The 12,752-nt window shown below is 38.9% G+C and overlaps 1 protein-coding gene across 1 annotated transcript in view; it reads right to left on the bottom strand.

The window, feature by feature from the left end:
* The window catches only part of rnf2 (ring finger protein 2), an 18,830-nt gene that overhangs the window by 2,801 nt on the left and 3,277 nt on the right, over nt 1–12,752 (bottom strand). Inside the window, exons 2-8 of the mRNA XM_017436871.2 lie at nt 10,390–10,486; nt 6,768–6,928; nt 2,975–3,057; nt 1,907–2,039; nt 1,729–1,828; nt 1,430–1,602; nt 1,086–1,275 (exon numbers count right to left, since the gene is read on the bottom strand). Of these exons, the coding sequence (XP_017292360.1) occupies nt 1,086–1,275; nt 1,430–1,602; nt 1,729–1,828; nt 1,907–2,039; nt 2,975–3,057; nt 6,768–6,928; nt 10,390–10,476 (927 nt within the window). The 5' untranslated portion in view covers nt 10,477–10,486. The remainder of the gene's footprint in view (nt 1–1,085; nt 1,276–1,429; nt 1,603–1,728; nt 1,829–1,906; nt 2,040–2,974; nt 3,058–6,767; nt 6,929–10,389; nt 10,487–12,752) is intronic.

Here is a 12,752-nt window from a genome sequence, read left to right as displayed (position 1 = left end):
CTCCTGCATGATCTTCACTGGCTTCCTATCAACTGCAGGATTCAGTACAAAATCGCGCTCATCACCCATCAGTGTTTAAATGGGACCTCACCAGATTATTTGAAGGACCTTCTCATTCCTCATTCATCCACCAGATCTCTACGATCACAAGACTGTAACTTCCTTCACCTTCCTCGCTCCAGATTGAGGTCCATGGGAGATCGGGCTTTCGCTGTCGCTGCCCCCCGGCTCTGGAACTCTCTCCCAGATTATTTGAGAGCTCCCCAACCATTGATTGATTTTAAAAGAGGCTTGAAGACTTTTTTATTTAAGCAAGCTTATTCTGCCTCTACATGTTTTTTATGATGTTGTTTTTATCTCTGATTTTATTTTTTTGTGATCTTGTTTTTATCTTTGATTTCAATTGCACTGTGTAGCACTTTGAGATTTTTGTTAATGAAAAGTGCGGTATAAATTGGATTGATTATTATTATTATCTTTGACCAGGACATCTTTCAACACTCACATTAAAAATATTACTGGACCACTTTCTTCCACTGGAACAACATCACTAAAATTAGAAACATCTCGTCTCAAAATGATGCAGAAAAGCTGGTGTATGCATTTATCACTTCTAGGCTGGACTATTATAATTTCTTATTATCTGGGTGTCCAAAAAACTCTTTAAAAAGTCTTCAGTTGATCCAAATTGTTGCTGTCAGAGTTCTGAGGAGAGATCATAATTCTCCAGTTTGAGCTTCTCTCCACTGGCCTTCTGTCAAATCTAGAATAGAATTTAAAATCTTCCTTCTAACATACAAAGCTCTAAACAACCAAGCTCCATCTTATATGAAAGATCTTACTGTTTTATATTTTCCTAACAGAGCTCTTCCCTCTCAGACTGCAGGTTTACTTGTGGTTCCTAGAGTTTTCTAAAAGTAGAACAGGAGGCAGAGCTTTCAGTTCTCAGGCTCCTCTCTTGTGGAACCAACTTCCTGTTTCTGTCCTTGAGGCTGACACCCTGTGTACTTTTGTGACTATTTGAGATTTCTTTTATTAATAAATATGGTTTTTTATCAGGGTGTGCATTTTTCTTTAGTACTCACAGTGAACTGGTTTGCAGCAGTAGGTATGTAGATGGTGTACTGTTTCTCAGATGCTGCCTCTACATTAACAGGACTGGCCTCAGCATTTCTTCTCAGCTCCTCCAGAGCCAGTCGGACAGCCAAGTACTTAGACAGGTGATCCACTGTAGCGTTGCCAGATGTCTTAATGTAGCGGGGGACAAACTCCACACTTTCATCCAGTCAAGAACAGGCATGTAAATGAAAATGCAGAACAACCAGATGTGAATGCATATTTTAGGCAAATTCCAACAGTTCCCTTTAGACAAATATTTAATAGATCAGAACTATGGAATTCTAACAAACAGATTTCTATGTGCAACAACCTGTTATGTCCATCATCTTTTTCCATCAAAGTGGGATGAGGCCTAAACACCAATTCTATTTCACTGGCACCTCCATCTATTACAGAGTCCCCACCCCCGTTCTCAGCAGTATTATCCATGTCCAAACCGCTGTCATCACTCGTCTTGGTGCGCTTGATGCTTGGGCCTGCCTCCTGGAGAAATACAGCCTATTTTTATGAACATTCAACACTGGACCCACAACACTCATCTTGATCAGAACATAGCTGAGTCATTTGATTTTCAGCTATGTTAAGACTGATTGTGTGACAGGATCGTACCTGGTTACTGTGGACAGAAGCGTTGCTACAGTGGGAGGAGTCTCCATTATCCTCAGCTCCGCTACCATTCTCCACCGTGTGTCTCTTACCACGCTGCAGTCTGATAACAAAAACAACAACAAATTTCAGCTAGCAAAATACTTTCATCATGTTGGTTTCTCATGTACCAAGTGTTTACCTGGTCATAGCCTGTATCTTGAGCCCCTCTTCTATGCTGTGGGACAGGGCTTGCTGGTTGTTGTGTTTGCTAATGCGAGCCAAAACTCTTTCTTGGTGGGCTTCATACTCATCACGACTGGGATAAATCTTACCTAAAATCAGGTAAATAAAGTCTTAGGTGCAGAACTGACAATTTCCTAGCAAGCCTGACAGAAAAACCTTTAATACTAACCTTTTTTATAGAAACAAGTTTGAAAATGCTCTAATCTTGTATTCAGTCACTCCACAGTTCTGATTCCCTTTGATCATATACATCGCAAAATTACAAACTCTAAAGTGTCACATTTCACTGTTGCACTATATTTTGCCGCACCTTGGTGGCCTTAACCTTTTTAAATGCATTTGCATCAGGTTATTCATGGCAGTTCTTTTAGAATAAACTTCAAGAATTACGTGCCATCTTTACTGTAGAAATGTACAAGAGCAAAGGTTTATGGCTGTGACACATGATGAGTTCAAAACTGTTTAAAATTAATATAAAATCAAAAACAACAGATTGCTGAAAGTCAAATCAGAGTCAAACAGGGCAGAAATTTTAGTAAGTACTGTATTTTCCCCACTATGAGACACACTTTCAATGAATGGTTCATTTTCAAACTTTTGTCATATATAAGGCACACCAGACTGTAGGGCGCATTAGGCAAAACAAAACAGCCCTGTCTTTTCAGAGAACACTGCACCGATGTAAGCAACAAATATAACTGCCTACACTGTGCGTGGAGCCCTGTGAGACACTACAAAGCACAACTATAACTGAACCTTAATGCTGCAAGCAGAGCAGCTTTGTAGTTTACCAAAGTCAGACTAAAACATTACGACTTCTTACATACGTAAGGCACTCCGGATTATAAGGCGCACTGTCATTTTTTGAGAAAATTGAAGGCTTTTAAGTGCGTCTTATAGTCTGGAAAATATAGTAACCAAAATATTTTGCCCAACTCTGGGCAGCATTTTTTTTTTTTTTTTAGCACAAATGAGACTATTTTCAGGAATAACTAGAACTCCTTGATTCTGTGTGGGTACTTACTAATCAGAGCATCAAAGTTTGGGTCTGGACGCAGCGACCTCTTAGAAACAAGCTTTTTACGACATGTAGGACACTCTTTATTACTGCAAGAAAAGAAAAGGTAAAAGGTATTATCAGGTGATGCAGAAGTCAGCAACCAGTCAGAGATTGATGCTTCAGTCTGCTGTTCTTGGGCAAGAAACTGATATAAACAAGCTCCAATGTGCTTATGAGTGTAGACCGTAGGAAAAAGGATGGGAAAATGGGAAATGGTCCACACTCAAATAGCACCTTTTTAACCTCTTCAGGTTCTGCAAAGCTCTTTACAGAGTTTCTCATTCACACACACAGTGCTTACTGTTATAAATTTTACACTTAACATACTCTCATATCAGTGGGAGTGGGGGTTACTTTGGCACAGCAGTGGACTGAACCCCTGAAGGAGAACTTCCCTTCCACTGGGCTAAAGCCACCCCTAAAGGAAGCACATTATCTTCAGTTCTAAAGTATCAAAACATAATTAAAGCATCTGGTTCTTAAGAAGTCTCAGAAGAAGAAAACACATATCACTAAGGATACTGATACCAATACCAGTATCAAGCATCAGTCCAATATTGTGTGTATGCACTCAAATTCGTACTCATGTGCTTCGATACCATACTACTGATACTACTTTAGGGCAGCGTGATGTTCGCCTCTTAGCGGAACATTCAGGTGATAGAAGAGGATCGATGTCGGCCATGTGGAGGTAAGTTGTTTTTTTTTAATTGGCTGTCCTGATCATAGACATAATAAAGAGTAGACTCTGCATTGGCTGCAGAGGCACAGAAAATACGGCCGCCATCTTGGAGCAGTCATCCTTATTTGGTTCAACCAAAAGAGCAGAGGATGCCTCAGCACGGCGTAGCTTATTTCTGTTCAAGTCAACGGACTGTTGATGTCAGGGCTCAGGGGATAACTTTTCACAAGTACGATGATATTATTGTTTGTATATTGTGAACAGAATATTACTGTACTGTATGTATGTCCACCAGCGAAATGCCAGCTAATGTTAGTTATAATGTTCAGTGGAACACCAGTGTTCAGCTGCTAATGAAGGCTAACAGAGATTTGATGACAGGAATATTATTCAAACAAGCCTACTCACAATTTCAGTGGCTTTGGTTCATTATCATTATCAACACATATGCATCAAAATTGGAGTTTAAGTTCTAAGAAATTTAAAAATTAAAATGGGGAGAATATAGGAAGAAAATAAGATTGACCTCTTTTGTACAATGTTTTTGTGTAGGCACTCCCAAATCTTCCATTTTGGTTTTGAAGGTTTCCCAAAGAAAAAAAAAATATGAGAAAAAGGTGGGAAGTATCTTAGAGGAGGGAGGGATTCACTGTGCTGGGAGCACTTTGATGCACCACATTGTCAAAGTCAAGAACAAAGCTCTGCAAAACTGTCCTGTTTCAGGGGTTTTACCTTATGTAAAACTTTCATGTACATGTGTAAATATGGATGTGTCACAACAAATAAGTGTGTGTGTGGATAGAGATGTGTATGTATATAGTTTGTGCATGTGCAAATAGATATTATAGATGTGATATTATGTTTATATATATATAAGATAGCAAAATTGTAGATTTTATATATATATGTATGATAGCAATATTATGTCTATATAAAATAGATATAATGTATAGTATAGATATTAATAAAAATATATAAAAATGTACCAGTGGCTGTGTGCTTTGCAAGAATATTCTATTAGGGTTAACCCCACCAAGAGTATTTCAATGCGCTGAACAATGTGTTCAGCTTCAATAGCTGTTTGTCTAAGGTTTACAGGGGAAAAAGTGTGAAAATGAGGTGAGTATTCAGCGAGCTATGATCGATTAAACGCACAGGTATTTTATTGTGCCTGCTAAACAGATTACACTGAATAGAGCGGGCGACCATTCCAAGATGGCAGCCCTACGGCTTGCCAGTGCCAATAGGCAACAGTGGTCCATAAGGCGCCTACTCTTTGTGTATGGCCCTGATAACTAACCTAAAGAAGCACTGGAATGGCCCCAGACGGCGGTAAGTGAGTTTTCTGGGAGCCATCTGGTGAAAAGCGGCATCTATCCCTCTGTACTGTTTACTTTTGGAAGCCATACATTTTAAACACCTTGTGTGTGATGTAAGCCATCATCAGTTCTAAAACACAACATAGCTACCTGAGCCTGAACCTTATTTTACCTTAAAAAAACAACATAAACCTAGCACAATGGGAAAACAGAAGAAGAGTATTTGAGCCCTGTCAGCACTATCAGGGACAAAACACCAACCCGACACCCGACCACTGCTGTCACCATTCTAACCAGGCTAGAAGGGAACTGCACTTTAAAACAATTAAGGGTGTATTCACACCAGGAAAGTCCTTTGGTCCGGACCCAAAGTGGACTTTATTTTTTTCGTTTGGTGCGGTTTGCATTCACATTGTGCTTTTTTGTAAGCAGACAATAATTTATAAACAAAGCCATGTGGGTGGCGGTCATTGCTCCCATTGGACAGAAAGACGGGGGCAGCGGCTGGAAATAAAGATGGAAGTCCTGCGTGCTGGATTTGTTATGTGCACATTTGTTTTGTTGGTACAATTACAGTACCATTTTGAAATTCAAGAGCAGCTCATTCAACGTCGGTTTAATGACGTTTTACTTCGAATTTTGGAACGGCGCCGGCAAATGCGTGAGGTGGTGTTAGCATTAGCACCAATAATGCTATTTGTCCCATGATGCTTAGCAACGGTGGCCCGTGAAGTCCAAAAAGGCGCATGCTTTACGTAGTTAGTTCGGTTCAACTCCGGTCTGTATTCACACCAGAAGCGAACCGCACCAGAGTTCGTTTGGAAGCGGACCGAGACCACCTCAAAAAGCGGGTCTCGGTCCGGTTGTTTGATCCACATGACTGTATTCACACCTGCACAAAAAGTCCAGAGCAATGCTGGAAATGAACTCTGCTTCAATTAAAGCGGACCAAATGCGTCAGGTCAGAATACGACCTAAATTATATAACCTTAATTGAATAATTAGGTCTATGTCTACTAGCCTAAACAGAGCTCTGCGGTGTCTGGAGTTAAATTCACTTGGTGGGTGATATAGCAGAATGCACTCCCTTTTTGTTTTACAGTAAAATAACAGTTCCAGTTTTATTACAACTTATACGTTGAGTTTAACAGGTTTTTTTTTACTGTTACGCAAGTCAATAAACAGTACATCCAAACATCCAAATCCCGAGGCCTGGGGGTTCTGCACAGTATCTTAGCTGTTCTGTACATACAACAGGTATTCTGCAGATGGAATCAGCATCCACAATTGCCTTACATTTTGGTCAGTCATTTTGTGAGGACGGCCTGCTCTTGATTGATTTCCATGATCCATATTCCTTTATTTCTTGATGACGGATTTTACAGAACTCCTGGGGATGTTCAGGGCCTTGGAAATCATTTTGTATCCATCCCCAGACTTGTACTTTTCAATGATCTTTTCTGAGTTAAAAAAAACTCTGAGGTGAATATTTATTCAGTCACTCATTTTACATTTTTTTAACTGGTATTCCTCTGTAGAAATTAGATTTTACTTTGACATTGAAGTTTGTTTGCTTGCTTTTTGTCAAAAAGGCCATTTTATACTGACTATGATTTACTTATGACAGCAATAAAAACAAAGTATCCTAAAACATTCAAGGGGTGAATACGTTTATAGGCACTGTATGAAAACCTGGACAATAAAAGAAGGAACAGTGATGTCTTTCATTTTGAGTTTTCTGCACAAAAAAACTCACCCAGATCTCAAAGCTGTGATGATACAATCAGCACAGAAGCGGTGCAGACATTCTTTGGTTGTCATTGTGTTTTTCAACATGTCCAGGCAGATGGGACACATAAGTTCACTGTGCAAGGACCTGGGTGACACTGCTATCTCTAACCCATCTGTTATAGCCTCCTATGACAGAAAAACAACATGTTAATACTACACAAACTGTTGTTAGGTCCTAAAAATCAACCACAAGAAGGGTAAAAAAGTCATTTTGAATTGTGAAAACATCTGTGTTAACTTTCAGAACACACAAGCTTCAGATCACCCAACTGGTTCAGGAAGCTCATTCCCAACCCCTACCAGTGATTTTAATTCCATACTTTCATATATCCTTTGACTGTGGAGGATAAATCAGACCAGAAACTCACAAACTGGAAATACATATTAAAGTTGCACCATATCATACAGTCCATAATAACACGTAAATGTTCCCTAGTGCACACAACATGTCAAGCTTGGGTCCACATCACTTATACATCCACGCATGCAGCAGTGCACAAACCATTTTAGGTGGCCTAAAATGCTGACACCTTAAAAAGTTCTCTATTGGCTGATAGGCCACCTATCAGCTGGTGCTGATGGGTTATGTGACAGTCCACCAATAAGAAATGACCTGGTGGGGATTAAAGCAGTGTGTTAGCCTCCACTTCAATAATGATCTGACTATTAGGGGACTGACCTTCAATAAAGCACAAACTATTTACAAATGTGCAAGACATTTGTTATTGTTGAAGGTAGGAACAAAACTTACTTGTTTTATCATCTGATTCAAAAACACTGTAGAATTCAACAAGACGTGAGTAAGAGACACAAGCAGCTGCATGTGCCATGTTGTCACCCAACAAAGCATTAATCACCAGCTGCTGTTGGCCAAGTGATTGATGCCATCAAATACTTTTTGAACAAGGGTTTAAACTCATTCGTCCAAGTCTGTAGAACTTTAAAATTCCCTTTATATTTCATATGTATTACATTTAATTTAGTGTATATACAATTGGGGACAAATTTGTTTGTTGACTGTCATTAAAAGGAAGAAAAATGTCACTAAAATAACTTGAAAGTGACAATAGTAATAAAAAGGAAAAAAAACAACTAAAAATCAACCAATGAAAATCAGTCACTGCTTCTGAATTTTGAGTCAACAAAATTATTTAAAAAAAAACAAACTTATGAAACTGGCCTCGTCTGGCCTTAACTTAACATTTTGTTGCACAACATTTTGACACAGTCACTGTTATCAAGTGATTTCTGTAACTCTATCTGAGGCCATGTTTACACAACGCTGTTTTTAAATGAAACTGGAACCTTTCTGTTGGCTCTTTGAGTACCCAACAACTAGACCTGTCACAATAACAAATTTTGCTGGGCGATTAATTGTTTAAAAAAATGATTGCAATAAACGATAATATTGTTTGGAGACTGTTTTAAACTAATGTAATGATAATAACATAATAGTGCAAGTACATCCTCTTAAAGATTAATAAACTTTAATGTCAAAGGAACACTTAACACTGGAACTGGAACACAAAATAAACAAAACAACCAAAAACAAAAATAAAATGGACTCTCAGCCTCCGTTAACAAAACATGCACTTGAATAAAAACTAAATTCAACCAAAACAGTACGGATTATTAAGGCGGTAAACTAAACTGCCCTTCAAAAAATAATAATGTATTAGTTTTATATAGAGAAGGCGGGCAAAACTGACAGTTTTATCAAAAAAAGTGCAAACAAACAAAAGCACACGGTGATAGAAGCATAAATGTGACATGCCGGCTCTCAAAGGTTCAGCAGTTCACCTCGGTCTTTTGGTTTGAATCTGAAGTGCTCCCACACCGCTGCTGGTACTTCCAGCTTGAAACCAATTCCATTTTGTTTTTATCCCCAATATCAAACAGCGTTTCTTTAGCTTGCTAATTCCTCACGGGGGCTAACGCTGCAGAGGAACAAGACGACGCACCTCAGCTGGCTACCTGACGCGATAGGCCACGCCCCCTGACGCTAAGAGAAAGGGAAGGATCAGTGAAGAGCACCGGAGCTGAACCTTTTGTCCTCCAGTGTCTTCAGTCGAAACAGAGAGAGACACGAAGAAACGATAATGCTGAAAATTACAGACCTCATTTTAATTTATCGTGCGATTAATTGATTTATTGTTTATCACGACAGGCCTACCAACAACAACAGTGGTCTTATTCTCTAAAATCCAGGTGTCAGAGTGAAAGTTTTTGGAAACGCCCAGCATCGTTTTAAGGGAAATCCCAATTTACGTAAAATACGCCAGTCAACATATTCTGCACATGCACGAGAAGATCAACAACAGTAACTATGGTGGATAACAGCTACTCACAGGAGGAGCAATCCAACCTCATTAACGAATAGATGAACATTTATCTATTCGCTGTTTTGGATGCAACTGTTTTCATGATGGAGACTGAAGCGTCTGCACTCATGCACATGTCATTGAAATACAAAAATCACAGCGCTAACTAGTGACCTGGCATGGAAACTACAATAAATTCGAAGAGCACAGAATGATACACCATGATACCAAGATCAGTTTTTCAAAATTTTTTTGAACAAAAGCAGTGACTGATTTTCATTAGTTGAGTTTTATTAATATTTTTCTTATTACTTTTTTCAGTTTCAAGTTATTTCAGTGTCGTTGTGGGCTTTTCTTGGTTTAACGAAAGGGTACAAACTCATTTTTCCTATATTTGAATAGTGTAGGCTGATCTGTTGTTTGAGCAATTTCTTCTGAACTTTTTCTCAATATTTGTAGCACTTTCAAACTCTGCTTTACATAAATAAACACTGATTTATGTAAACATAGCTCAAACATTAAGTAGATTTGTGTGCTTGATTAATTCTTTGTTGTAACAATGCTTCTTCACATTAAATCTTTTACAGGCTGGAAAGCCCGTTTAGTTTTACTTAATTTATGCCACATTTATTAAGAAATTGCCTTTGTGCTAGTGCTGTGCAATTAATTAAATTTGAAGTTTCAGTTTCAATTTTTGCTCACAAATTCAGGCTAATCAAGAAAAAACGATTGCTAATATTATTCTAAAGAATTCCACTTTTAATGTCAGAATATTACATTCCTGCCTTGTCTTGGCTGTGCCTCGTATTAGTTGCGGGCAGGGGGGCAGCACACAGAGCATTACAGTATTTAACACTAAACAAAGAATGTAATGCCTAAACAATGTGTGTGATTTGGAAATGTTGTCGGACTATATTGTCTGAGAATGCATGAAGAAAAGGTGTGACCACTCAAACCATCATATCAAACAGACGAGAGCTGTGGAATCAAATATTTTGATGTAAAAAAAAAAAAAGATTAAACTACAGCCATTTAGGTGAAACATTTCTAAAACACCATTATATCTCAGTTTAAGTCTGTTAACTCCATGTTAAAGCAGCAGAAAGTGTCCCACAGAAAAATAAGTCAACAAAACTACAGGCTGCAGTGAAGTGTCACCATCATCATCCTCATCAACAAGTTCAATAAATACAGAGGTATTATATATTTACTCTAATAACTATGAAATACAGAATGAATTTTGAGAAGATTTTGGTAAGAAGTTACCTGTGGTGTTCTTTGTAGCTCATACAAACTCAGTTCCCAGGTCTTACTGAGGGATTGAATGCCGTTAGTTTGAACTGTCTGGGTCATGGCTGTAAGACTGAAACAAAGAATAAAATTAATTATGATGAACAGTAATGAGCTATCACAACAGCCAACAGGGTAGACCCCAGAAAGGTTGATACACAGAAACATGAACACACTAACACCACAGGTCAGTTTAGATCAGTGGTTGCCAAAGATTTTCTTCTGGGCCCCCATATGGATTACAATACCCCCACCCCCCCAAAAAAAAAAATCAATTGAGCACACACATCGTTCAACCAGACAAACACATATTTTGTTTTCAAACTCCACTGAAGTTTATTTCACACTTCAGGTTGCAACAAAACAAACTACAAACCATCTTTACAGTGAAACACTTTTGTGTAACTGTTTTTTTAGTTCTATACTGTAGAAGAGTATTCTTTGCTGTCAGTGTTATTTCAAACATATTTCTTTTTTTATTTGTAACAATGCTCAACTTTGCTATCATCAAAATCATTAATTTAATTTATTTGTAAATGTGACGTAAATTAGGATTCAAATTAAGTGCAATCAATTTGTATTTATTTAAATTGTATTTTTATTTTAAAAAGTATTTCAAAAGTGCCTTTTTGTAATACTGTAGTTGTGTAAATATTTGGGACAAATATCTTACAATATCACATAATAAAAAGCCATATTTTCAACTTTCCTGTCTTTTTTTTAACTAAATCACGGTCGGCTGGTGATCGGCCGGCGAACAGCCACCTACCACCGGGCTTAGCCTCTTTTCCGGAGGAAACCCTGAGGTCAAACAAGACACCTGAAGATGCTAATGTTAGCCAGGCAGCTATTAGACCCTGTGATTTGCTCCTCTGTTCACCATAGTGTCAAAACAAAAGCTGTTGATGCAACAAACCGAAGAGTGCCACAGCATATACTGTCTCTTAAAAGAATCGGAATCGTGAGAAACCGGAATTGTTCAAATTCACACAATTCTCAACCCTATTCTTAGCACCTACTACATCGAACTTTAGTAATTTTTGTGTTTGCTAAGGTTGCTTAGCTGTAGCAATCATCTTGAAGTGATTGCTACAGTTGTAGATAAGAATCAAATCCTTACTTTCTGTGAGTTTCATTAAAATCCATCCACTGGTTCATGAGATGCTAACACTACAGACAAACACACGCACACAAAGGGAAGCAAACATTACTCCATTCACCTTCTGCGGTGGGCAATAAAAGCTTTTGTAAATGTGTTTTGTCAAGCTGGAGTTGGAACCTCAAAACCTATATTTAGGCCTGAGCAGCGACAGCGCTGTACCTGTACTGTTTCTTATTATTACGATTCTTTGCGTTCTAGAAGTGCTAATTTGGAGGTCTAAACATATTCAAAAAGTCACCAAATTTCACCCAAAATTGTCCCCCGTGAGAAATTTTTGTATTTTTAATGGAATCAAAAATGGGCGTGGCCAAACTGCTCTACAGCGCCACCTAACGTGAGATAGGACAAACCGTACATCGTAGACATCTGTAACTCGGTACGTAGGTAGAACACCTCAAATCAAGGAAAAAAAGTCTCTTGGAGGTATGCCCTAAAATGTACAGGGAGGCGGCCATTTTGGGTCAAAGTCCAATTTTTGACTTTTGCACACCTCAAACTTTAACGAACTTCTCCTAGGGATTTTGAGCGATCGGCTTCAAACTTGGTCAGTATGCAGTTGAGGGACGGGGGATTAAAAGTTATCAAAATCGTGAGTTTTTGAGCATGCTGAAGGGGCAGAGCCAGGCCTCAAAGTTCGCTGGAGTGCTCTGAACTTCGGTAAGGGTCTCCCTTTCACGTCTCCTTTTCAGCGCTGAAAGTGAATAAATGTGTTTTGATTTTAAGATGGACTCTTGGCTGTTTTTGACTCTTCCTCCGTGCATCTTCCTGATCCAGTGTGTGGACGTAAAGCAGGTGTTTCAGTATTTTGGGAGTTTTTATCTGTCCTTATCAAAACTGTATCCACTAACTCTTGATAACCACACATGACATGTTCAAAAGCCTACAGGAAGCAAAAAAAGGGTGTCAGAGATGCCAAATTTTTAAGACATGCTGCCGGACTCGTACTGATGTGGACCTAAGGCGATTTGAAACCATCAGAAAAAGCGCCATCTAGTGGACGGTGCGGAACGGCGCAAGAGCGTAGGCAACGGTCGCTTGACCTCCCGCGGTCGCAAGGCCGGAACGGCGCTGAGCTACGAGGGCCGCCCAACGCTGCTCGCAGCTTTAAATAGGCCCGAGCAGCGACAGCGCTGCGAAGGCCTATTGTATTTCGTGGAATTCTTATTATTATTAGGCC

This window comes from Kryptolebias marmoratus, linkage group LG20 (genome assembly GCF_001649575.2).
Source record: "Kryptolebias marmoratus isolate JLee-2015 linkage group LG20, ASM164957v2, whole genome shotgun sequence".
Classification (NCBI taxonomy): domain Eukaryota; kingdom Metazoa; phylum Chordata; class Actinopteri; order Cyprinodontiformes; family Rivulidae; genus Kryptolebias; species Kryptolebias marmoratus.
Note: the sequence above shows the minus strand (reverse complement) of the source record. Positions and strands in the feature narration are given on the sequence as shown.